The sequence below is a fragment of the Hyposmocoma kahamanoa genome, unplaced genomic scaffold, assembly GCF_003589595.1.
Source record: "Hyposmocoma kahamanoa isolate Upper Pololo Valley unplaced genomic scaffold, ASM358959v1 210, whole genome shotgun sequence".
Classification (NCBI taxonomy): Eukaryota; Metazoa; Arthropoda; class Insecta; order Lepidoptera; family Cosmopterigidae; genus Hyposmocoma; species Hyposmocoma kahamanoa.
In genome coordinates, this window is record NW_020653731.1 from 9,164,986 (window position 1) to 9,177,443 (window position 12,458).

Here is a 12,458-nt window from a genome sequence, read left to right on the forward strand (position 1 = left end):
TATTTCTCTCAAGAGTTTGGGTGTAATTTATGGTTGTCTATGTGTGTGTGTCCATGGTACCCGCGATACATGGTCTGCCTAATGCGGGACTATGAGTGTGTGTGCTTTATTATTATTTTACCGCGTTGACAAGGTTACTTACGCACGCAAACACGCAAGCAGGAACGCATTTTAGTAATATACGTAATATTTTGTGATTTTGGTAGAAAACAGTACCTTTTTAAACGCAATCATGAAAATATTCAGTATGAAATAAGAACAATGACATTTTACTTACAACAACTTTTTTAAATTTTATTGTGTTTATTTTGCACCAAGCTGACCTGTCATATTCTGAATATTTTTACTTTGTCCCCTGTATATCAATCCACTAGTGTACTAACAAAAATTTACCTTGAAGCCAGACGGTATTTTACTGTGTAAACTTTAGAGCAGCCATTGTATTGCATCGTATCGACTAACTGGCCAGACTGGTTTCCAAGCGAATGGAGACGCCAATTTTGTACTTCATTTTTAACGGACTTCAAAAAAAGGAGGAGGCTCTCAGTTCGACCGTATGTTTTTTTATATATGTTGCGCGATAACTCTGTTTGTTTGAAAATTTGTGAACCGATTTTGATGATTCTTTTTTTGTTCTAAAGAGGATACCTCCATAGTGGTCCCATTTAATTTTGAAGACGCATGAACACTTATTTTTATAAATAGCGCCTAAATTTTTATATAAGGACCAATTAATTTAATAGTTCATTTTGCCATGCTCCAATTGAAAGTTTTTTCTCTCAATACACTTTAAGCAGTGAGCACCGATTTTTATCATGTCCTGTGTTAAGTCCCGTATTGTGGTTAACTAGGGGATATATCCGGTTTTGCGCACTTTCCGGTAACCGATTTCAATAAAACTTAGCAAATAGATGTAATTCCACGAACTTCTGAAGTCGGTTTTTTTAGTACTCCGTACTAAGATTATAATATTAAAGAGCCACTAGAAAGGTGTTCTCTCTGTAATAGGTATATGTTTTATGACAGGAGATTCACCTGGTATGACTAGTTCATTACTTACCGTTACGTGAGTTTGTGGACATCCACTGCCGGATGTAGGCCACCCCTAAAAACGAAACCTTTAACACGTCATCGATCTTGTGGGTGGTCCTTCGCGTTGCATATTCCGGTACTCGGTTGCCACTCGAGAATTATTTGGCTGCAGCAAGGCAAGGTTATGGTCAAATACGCACACGCACGCACACACGCACGCACGCCCGAGGCCCGCCCGATTTTCTTCAAATAATCTATTTTTAATTTTTATTTTGTTTTTCGGATATTTAACTTTTTTAGATTTGCATAAAAAAATCAAAAAACCTTTAACATTCTTGTAAAGTCTACTTAGGAAGAGCGGGGTCTCCTAACACAGGTATTTATATACTTAAAAGGAATATCCTTGCCACTAACCTGCTTTGTATTTATTGTGAAAGAATAAACATTTATGTATTTTTCGTATTTGTATTTAACGTCTTAAAAATGTAAAAAAAATACTTGACTAATTACACTTCAAAAAGTGGTAATCGCTGTTATCATCTAAAAGCATTACTGCGTTCCGGTTTTGAAAGGTAAGTATGAATGGTGAAATTACAGGCATATGGGACTTGTCAACTTATGTCTCAGGGTGACGGGCGCAGTGGCAGTGCCCCTCAGATCTTTGCGATTTAAAACTCTGAGTGGCACTGCAACTGTTATGAACATGCGTGTAGCTTACCATGAATGGAGTTACCATACTTCTCTTATTGTACTGTAATCATAGCCTCGGTTTGGCGAGATCGCTGGTTCGAATCCAACCGGACCGAAGAAATTTTTCTTTGCGTTTGTTCAATCTTTGTGCATATTACTGTATTACTCAATGCCGCTGAAACAATTGGTAGAGTTTCGTCCATAAATAGTTACTTTATAACAGTTATATTCTAGATATTGAAATCTCAGACTATAACTAGTTGCAAATAATATTGTATAAATGGCAGTTGCCGAGGAAAGTTCGTTAGCTGACTATTTTAAGCAACTGCGGAACAACTAGGTAGCACTGCAAACTTTGTTGGAAATTAATAGAATTGTATGCATCAATTGTTGCGAAAGTTTTGAACCATAGAGATGCAAATTGGATTTTGAGAAAATGTTTTATAGCACAATACAAACGCAAAGTAAGAGAATGATGCTGAACACCCAATACCCGTGCAGGATCTACCTGAGTAGGTATCACCGCTTTCCCATTACTACAGTAAGGCAATAGTGCTAACTTCCAGATTATTAGAGTTAGTAATGGTAAAGGTCCTTGTGAAAGAGTTCGTCCAGGGAAGTACAGACACCGTAACTATTTCTGCCGCCTAGCAGTAGTGCGAGCATTGTAATGTTCCAGTTTAGGTGCTGTTGAAGGTACAGGCACATTGGCCTTTTCTACTTATGTCTCAGAGTGACGGATGCAGTGGCAGTAGCGACAGTTCTTTACGATTTAAAGGTCTGTGTGGAACTGCTGCTGTTAAGGGTGGGCGTGCCACTTATCACCGGGCGCACGACTTGTTCGTCCCGTCACTTGATATCACACGAACGGCCAACAAAGTATTTGTGATATTGAGAATACTTTGGTATGTCTATAGATGATTACCACTTGCGATTAGGTGAACCTACAATGGTGCCGCTTTAGGTGACGCACACGGCGCGCGGTGTTTGCGTGTGTGTGCGTATGTATGTATGGATACGTGTACAAGTATCTTCCTTCTCTCTCTCTTTATCCTCTCACTCTCTCTCTCTCTCTGTATATGTACGTGTACGTGTGGGTGTGTGTTTGTGCGTGCGTGCGTGCGTGCGTGCGTGCGTGCGTGCGCGTGTGCGTGGGTACGTCTTGCGTGCGTGCGTGCGTGCGTGCGTGCTTGTGTGTGTGTGTGTGTGTGTGTGCCAGAGAAGGTCAAAAGAAAAATTTTCATAATTTAATGTGGAGCAGTTCAATTGTTATTAGCGGTTCAGAGTGTCTCCAGATGAGAGAATCCGTGTCTCCAGAATCACCCTCCAAAATATCAAGGAATAGAAAACACCCCATAAGGTATATTATGGGCCCATTTATTTTTATTGTAGATACGCTTTTCAAAACACCGTGTATGAATAGTTCAATTGCACGCCATATGAAACAGTGAATGGGTTAAAAGATTTATAGTGAGCTATTTTAATTCGCTAACATTGTTTATTGGCCATTTTTTCGTTCGGATGTGGTGTAATCAATTACGAATCTAGACTGGCCTGGGAACTAAGCGACCCGATTTATGGGGCCAAACAAAAATAGCAGTATTTCTTCGACGTCAACGTAAGGAAGTTGAAATACTATTCGAAATGAACCTATTTTATCTGAGACGAGTATATTTGTTTTTACAAACAAACCTATAAATTATGTACTCTTTTATACTTTGTGAAATAGCTCCACTGGTTTGTTTTAATTATTTTCTCAAACATGCTCGGAAATGTTTGCATTACTTTCAAAAACCGAACACGGAAATTTTGTCATTTATGGACCGTGCGACTTTTTCCCGGCCAAGGGCTGCAAAGTACGTATGAAAATCCATTACTGTTATCTTCTGTAAACTTTTAAATCTACCTACTAATAGATGAATTATGTAATGAGGCAAAAGAGAAACTCATACAGCCAACTGCCCAGTGTCCATAACTGCGAGAACGAAAATATAGTAATACATATACATTCAAACACATCATCAGAAGTTCATCAATTAATGTGCTTGAAAAAACAATAACATTTTCTTTTAGCAATTGTATAAATTTTAATGTCACTGAATTAATATTTTGTTCTATTACACGTCTTCCTCTCTTTAGTCTTTTATTATTTCCTTACATTGTTTGTGAAAAATTCTATACATGTCTCGGCGGGAACGGGGATTGCTTGACTCGTATCAATACAAGGTCTTGTTGGCGCTCAACCTTGTAACTCATACTCGTCCAGCAACCCCTTACTTCCCGGCTTCTACAATAATGTACTATTAATACAAAGATTGAACAGAAGGAAAAGTTCATTCTTCTTATTGTATCGATGGCACATACTATAATGCTTGACATCGTGGTGAAAGGATTTTCCAATCGGCGTAAGGTATTCGCCGGACCTACCTATTTAGACCTTGTTAATAAAGCACTCTTCTGGGGAGTGACCTTAGATAGTAAACTTCAATGGTTTCCACATATATCTTACCTGGCCAGCAGATTAAGCTCCGCTGCATACGTAATCCGCAGAATACGTGAGCTTACCGATGTTAGTACTGCTAGACTAGTTTTCTTTAGTTACTTCTATAGGATAATGTCCTACGGGATTCTCATGTGGGGTAAAACGGCAGATATTCAAACCATATTTGTATTGCAAAAACGAGCGATTCGTTCTGTGTACCGTCTAGGCTCTCGGGTTTCTCTCAGAGAAAAGTTTAAGGAGACTGGTATCATGACTGTGGCATCACAGTACATTTACTCAAATATTTTATATGCCCGTAAAAATATACATAATTTCAATAAGGAAGAAGATATCCATAATATTAATTATATTATTTACTCCATAGGTAAATTTATTTTACCTATGGAATAAATAATCTTTGACTTTAACTTTGACTTTGGCCGATTGTTGCCTAAGGTGCGCCAGACGTGCGGAAAAGGAATGGTGTGTCGTCCTTTCGTCCACTCTAAAGTTCCTTGATCTGGACCCCGATTCAGAACTCTTCGATATTTTAATCGAATAGTTCCTTTGGATATCGTTCTCGAATCGAAGGTCGCTTTCCGAGCTATTCAGTTAAACGATTTTTTATATATATATATATATATAAAGAAAAATGAAAATCTTTTCATATACATTCTTGAGATTTTAAAGGCCTAAAATATTGGAATGCATTAGTCTTGCATTAAAATAAATTAATAAAATCGAACAAAATCCATACTGTATTTAAAATAATAAGAGATTTCCATATTAATTCTTGCTTTGTAAATAATAGGATGTTCGGTAACTTTCATTCATAACTGTGAACAACGTTGTGTGTTCTGAACAACGTTTGTAGCCTTTGCCGGACGAGTTCGAGTAATCGTACGGGAGTGACGTCATTTCGTTTCGGTTTCGAATACGACAGTTTGACATTCGATTCGGGTGTTGTGAGTAAAAATGAAAAGAAATCGTACGATTCTGAATCGAGCCCCTGGACTCGAACCTGTATCTGTATGCCAACGAATCACTAGCTCAGTACTAGCAATATGGATTGGGAACTTCATACATATCATTAAATTGCTTTGCAGATGTGTGTAGATTTCGCCACGTTGTTTTCCTTCAACGAAAAGCTAAGGGTCGAAACACAAAACTGACATGCGACGTTGCATCGCAGAAATCTACGAGCTCGCACGACGCATCGCAAGAATTAGCCAATTGCTCCGCATCGCGCGTTCCTGTGCTGTTAATCTTCTTTGTGTTTTTTCCCTATACTTTCTTATCAATAACAGCAGTGCAACAGTCTTTTTACGATCATGTCACTACCCAGTTTAAAAAATACGTTCAATACGGTTGACGATGGTCGAAGGAATGATTACCCAAACCGTGGCAGTAAGACACCTTGCCACACGAAATTGCATCGCAGTAATTCGCGTCGCAGTCGTCTGCGTTGCGAATTCGCATCGCGCCGATTCGCAGTTTTGTGTTTCGAGCCTAAAACCTGAAAAACTCATTGAATATCTGGATTCGAATCCAAGACTACTGTAATAGAATTATAAAGAAAAATGTATTTCCTAACAAATTCGTAAAACTACATACTAGAGCTACATACGTTAAACAAAAGCCAATAATGCTACGACGCCTGCCAGCTACGTGGAAAACGTAGCATATTTCGTAGCTACAAACGTAACGTCTACGAGAAATTCCATTTATAACAAGTAAACTATTCGCGTACATTTCTGGGAATATTATAGCGCATAAATACAAAGTTATCGCTTACAAGACAATATTGTGTGTCGTGGTATGTTTGGAAGTGGTACTTTAGTTTGTTAATGGTATTTAGTATATCTATAGATGGTAACACTTGAAATACCATGAAATTTAGATGACCCTTTTATCGGGGAACAATAACACTAAATTTACTACCTTCTAACATTATTAACATGACATTTTTTTATATTTATTTCATTATTGTGACGTCTCTCGTCAAAACTGCCTCCTTGGCCGAACGGTTACCATACCGGACTGCCACGCAGACGTTTCAGGTTCGATTCCCGAGCCGGGAAAAATATTTGTATGGTCTACATTTATTTCTCTCGTGAGTTTGGGTGTCATTTGTGGTTGTCTATGTGTGTGTCCATGGCACCCGCGACAGGGTTTCCATAGTGCGGGGCTATGTTGAGTGTGTGCGTTATTATATTGTATATAATATTTTAAACAAGGTACACTACTATTTGTTGCCTGTTCGAAAGTCACCCGCTCCCGCACCTTGCCTCGAGCCCCCGTCCGCGTGGACACGACACTTCACAAAATTATACATTTCATACTATAGATATTATAGAATTTAAGTTTATTTTATTGATATACTGTTATGTAATTGTAGTTGTATGTAGTTGTACGCACACTAAATAGTATGTCGGTTTTCTTGTCTGTTTATTTATTTATTGTTAAGTTCTGTGTTGTTGTCAGTGGCCCACTCGCCCCGACCTTGCTGAAAATCAGCGGCACGAAACGGTTTAAAAAAAGCCTTTTGTAACTAAAGCTCAGCAAGTTCCGATTACTATTATTATTGTTTCTCTGTTGTTTTGTTTATATGGGTGTCTGTGCTTGTGTAATTTTCTAAAATCCAAATTTAAGAAGTATTTTACAAACTTGACGATTGCTTTGTTGACCTATTACATCGTAATAACAAGGTTTCTTTCGTTTAATATTATGCACTATTTTAATTATTTAGTACTAGCCGGTGCCTGCGACTTCGTTTGGGTAGAATAAATACTTTGAGTAGCCTACTGTACTACTTACTTGACAAATGTTTGGTTTTCCATATAAACTTTTACCCATTATTTCACCCCATTTAAGATTTATTTTTGTAACAAAAAGTATCCCATCTATCTCTTTACCAAAATTCATCAAATTTGGTTCAGCGGCTTAGACGCGAAAATGTCACAGACAAAGTTACTTAAGCATTTATAACATTAATTGGACGTAGTTAAGCAAAAAGGATCCAATCCACAAAATTGTCAAATCCTGAAGTCTCACCTCTTAGATCAGCAAAAAAAATTTTGCATATAAACATAAATAAATATCTTTGGAGCTTCATGACATTCAATATAAGTTTTGAAAATAAAACAAGAGTGAGAAACATTTTTAAACTTCAAACTGCCATATCTCGAAAGTGACTGGATGTGAATTGGATCCTTTTTGTTTAACTACGTCCAACTTACGTATATATTTTTGTACCACAAATATTATTTGGCAGGGTCTCTGCTCGAAATTTCTCGACTCGAGAAATCCCGGGAAATCTGGCCAACTTCGAGACGAGAAAAATATCCTCGAGAACTCGAGAAATTAAATTGCGTTTTTAAATTACTGAAAAATTGACTGAACGCGCTTGTACGAATATGTCCTAAACAGTTAGACATCTCTTACATGTTCACAACATTTCTTTGAATGCATCAGAAGATACAGAGGGTTCAACTTCTTGTGGTACGAGGTCTTTTTGTTGATTCGTTTTGTAATTTTTTTATAAGACATGTCATTATTTGTAATATTGATTTGTTTGTAATGTAAATGTAATAGCTTAATGTTGAATATTTATTAATGTTCCCAAGAGTTATGTGGTTAAGACAGGTTGACTTAATAATAATAAGGATCATTTCATAAATAAAATAAAACATGTTAATTTTATTACATATTGTGGTTTTTTCTATTTGTATTTATAGTTGACTAAGCTGATTATTTAAGGTTTTAAAAAAAATTCTCGAACAACTCGAAAAACACGGGAAATCGAGGTCGGGAATTCCTGAAGCTCGAGAACAAAAAATATGTCGAGAAATCAGAAACTCTAATATTTGGGTTATGATTTTGTACCGCAATCATAATTAGGTATATATTTTTTGCAGCTATCCAGCAATCCGTACGCCTCGTTACACAGTTTTACAAGCGCTGCGACTGTGGTTCGGCAACCCGCGTAATCGGAGCCATTTGCAGGTGAAACCCGTTAATAACTATTATTATTTTCTTTTTGTGTCCAGGAGTGTATGTTATTAAGAAGTAGAGTCAATAATAATCTCAGTACAGAGTACTAAAAAAACCAACCTAAAAAATACGTGGAATTACGTACATTTGCTAAGTTTTATCCGCTCACGCGATGCACTCATCCTACCGCAAAATGGCGGCTATTTGGTTTCGCAAATTAGAAAAGGATTCAGTTTAAATACAAGTTTTATAAATAAAAATTATTATTCTGCATTGCTAAATAAAAACCCTCCGTACTACAACAAAAACATCTCAAATAAAATGCAGTAATACACCGCAAATCCTGCACTTAAAAAGCACTAATGAAATTTTTGGTGTACTTGGGTAAATATGATAGTATTCCGTTTGAGTGGTTCTAACGTTAACCATGAAATTACTCCTTAAAGTATAGTTTACAAACATTTATATTCAGGGTAAACTTAAAAAACGCTACTTACGGTATGTTTTCAATAAATAAAACCGAAATCACAAGCCCAAACAATAACACACACGATTGTCGTGACGTATTTTTGAAGTTGTTTATTTTTTTTTAAATGACAGACCCAGGCATTAAAAACTTTATGGTTTGCTAGAGTAGTTACCGAAATAGCAATTAGTATTAGTTCTTTTACCTGTTATAACTTCGATATCCGATAAATCGGTATAAAATCATCACCGGCACCTCTAGGTGTGGTATGTGTCTACGGCTGCTTGTATCGCGTGAGCGGATATTGAAATATCCTAAAATTCGCCACTACACAGGACTTGACACTGGAGATAATAAAAATCGGTTCTTACTATTCAAAGTATATTGAGAGAAAAACGCCTTGAATTGGAGAAAATCAAGTCAACCATTAAAATAATTGCTCCTTAAGTAAAATTTAGGCGCTATTTATAAAAATGAATCTTCATGCGTGAACAGCCACCCTTACAGGTGGATGATTTTCTTCAGAATAAAATGGGGCCACTATGGAAGTACCCCCTTTCCAACAAAAAAAGAATCATGAAAATCGCTTCACTAATACCGGAGTTATCGCGTAACATACATACAAAAAAAAAACAAAAAAAACATACAGTCGAATTGAGAACCTCCTCCTTTTTTGAAGTCGGGTAATAATAAAGATAAATTTATTTCAAAATAACTTAGGGTCGAAACACAAAACTGCGAATCGGCGCAATGCGAATTTACAGTTCGCACCTGTTATTGATAAGAAAGTACAGGAAAAAACTCAAAGAAGATTAACATCGCAAGTTCTTGCAATGCGTCGGGCGAGCTCGTAGATTTCTGCGATGCGATGTCGCATCGCAGTTTTGTCTTTTGACCCTTAATTCAATACAATACAAGGAAACCAAATGTAAATAAAGCTGTTATAGTATTGAAATAAACCATAAGAAATGAATCTAAATTATACAATTTTCATAGTAAAGCTATACATTTTAATATTAGAACCTAATGTGTGCTTGCGATGCCTAAACTAAGTAAATGTGTACCTGTATTTTAGGCATCTTTTGGGCAAATTTCTAAATTAATGGTTATATAAAAATAATTATGAAACAACTTCCAGCAAGCCTTCTGTTTCATTGTAAGTTTTACTCTTAAGCCAGAAATTGACGATCTTGTTACATTCTGTATTGTTCATGGCGAAAAAATTCAAAGTAGAATTTAATTTAAAGTAAAGGAATGTAACAAGGAATCTATGCGAGTGTGCTGTGCGGAGTTGTGTACGAGATGAATAGGTGCCGGATCGTCTGTGATTGGTTAAAATAACGGCATCAAATGAAGTAATTGAGTCGTTTTTCAAAATTATTTGCTAGATTAACAATAGCCGGACAGAGAGGATATTGCACTCGTTGAGGAGTATGCGGGTTGGGTAATCGAAAGGACGGAAATTGATGACTTTGTGAACAGCTCTCTGCGCTCTTCCTAGGTTTATTAGGGTAGTCTTATGTGCACTGCCTCAGGATATAATGCAGTAGAGTAGCAATGATTAACAGAGTGCTAAATACACTGATTTAGGGCGCTGCTAGTTGCATGACTTTATTATTATTATTACTTTATTTATACAATTCATTTTTATTTTTATTTGTAAACTTGGCACACTACGTCTCCCGCTCCGATTAGCTTTCCTCTACCTCAAAGGTTGGCTGGAAGAGATCGCCGCCGAAAAGACCGCCTTTGCCCACATTAGTTTAACTTGTTTATGTACTGCTCTTGTTTTTGTGTGTGAACAATAAAGTGTTTATCTATCTATCTTTCGAACTCTAGAAGCAAGCTACACGCTACAATATGATGTTTGAAATTAAAATGTTGATCCATTATGACACCTAAATATTTAATGTTGCTTGTGTTGTCCAGTGTTGGACAAGTACAGAGGCTTGCATTTATTCGAACTCATACAAGCTCCTGTCCTTCTGATTACATAGAAAAAAATATATATCACAATGTAGGTCAACAGCTCACTGTCTATGTACTGATGGGAGAATTTCCTTTTCCTGTGTCAGAGACCCATTGCCGACATGAGTCGCCAACTTTCTTGTACTGTTACATACATAACTGTGTACGCCTTCAAACTAACCGATAACGCGTTTATTGTCTAACCACAGGCATACACAACAATACAAAAATAAGGAAGAGAAACAAATACAAAACAAATTATAATTAACAGTGAAAAGAAACATAAAAATAATTATAACTTTTATAAAAAAAATCCAATCTCGAAAGTTTGAAGAATTACGTTTGCCAAGTTGTATTGAAATCTGTTAAGGGAAAGTGGCTGAAATCCAATAAACCGAATTCGTAATACCCTAATTTGCCAAAAATACAATCAAATTCATAAACTCCTTTTTTTGAAGCCGGTTAAAAAGGAAATTAAATAAATATAGATAACAGACATTCTGTTTGCCATAGAACTAGCATTATTTGGTCTGTATAAATTTTATTAAGTTTTCCCGTGATAACTGGATAACTACATGTAGCCAAACGTATTTTATTTAAACAATATTCATTTAATTATTTTATTACCAACAGATTACATAGAAAAAATAAGATTAAAAGACAACATTTGGTAAGACGCAGTTCTTATGTGTATGCCAATCACATTACTATCTATCATCTGCAAGGTTTAAATCGCTCTGCAAACTACATGCCGTAGGCATTGCTATTTTGGAGTAAAACTAATTAAAAAGCACGCAAGCATTGGTGAAATTACAGGCACATGAGATTTGTCAACTTAATTTAAGTCTCAAGGTGACAGGGTGCAGTGGCAGTGCCCCTCAGAACTTTGCGTTTTAATAAATCTCTGAGTGGAACTGCAATTGTTATGGACAGGTGTGTTGCTTACCACCAGAACCACGACTTGTTCGTCCTGTCACTTGGTATCATAAAAAAAAGCAGACAATCATAATAACAATCTAAACTTTCAGTCTCGCTACATTTCTACGTCCCGACAAAATAATTCGAGATTAGACGGCCTCGAAAATCCCATGAAATAACGAGACTTTCGAGATTATTTCAAAAGTAGGTTTCAGTACGTATATGCTAGGCATTGAGGTAGCTAAAAATTATATTTTAATCAACTTCTTTATTATTAACTGAAATTATAAAACCAAAATTTTTTGATAATTTTTTAATGGGCTTTAACATATCGCCCGCCGTCCACGCTACAATTCTAGATTAATAAATATTACACCGTATAGTATACTGTCTAGCGTGCAGATATATGTAATCGCTAATTCTATCATCTTTAGACAAAAAATACTTAAAAATTATAATATCCTATCAAAAACATGAAACATAAAATAATCGAGCAATCTTCACAACCCTTTCAGCTTGGAAAGCTGTGAATTCTGCATATAACAAAATCGATATTGTTTATACCTTTACTGTCCATTGAATAAAGTACATACATACGTCTTTGAGACTACGCGAATAAACTGTTATTTATAGAAAATCACGCGGCATAAGCACTACATTACCATAGCTTTCTTATATTTATATTGCAGAAATTATCAAATATTTCTTTTCTTCAATAATTATCATAATTATTATTTATACTGAATCATATTTTCGTCATAATTATAAATACAAAATTCGAACACAGAGTAAAATTCATTCGATTATTCGATCAGGTTGGATTCGAACCAGCGTCTTCAGCATACTAGGTGGACGCTCTCCGAACTAAGCAACGGAACGAACCAGCAGACCCAACGAATTTTTCCTTGA

At 36.2% G+C, this 12,458-nt stretch overlaps 1 protein-coding gene across 6 annotated transcripts in view; it reads left to right on the forward strand.

Moving 5' to 3' along the window:
- Nucleotides 1–12,458, forward strand: part of LOC113227414 — a 34,763-nt gene that overhangs the window by 11,524 nt on the left and 10,781 nt on the right. For all 6 annotated transcript variants that reach the window (XM_026460323.1, XM_026460325.1, XM_026460326.1 and 3 more), the window contains exon 3: nucleotides 8,122–8,209. In XM_026460323.1, the coding sequence (XP_026316108.1) occupies nucleotides 8,122–8,209 (88 nt within the window). The remainder of the gene's footprint in view (nucleotides 1–8,121; nucleotides 8,210–12,458) is intronic.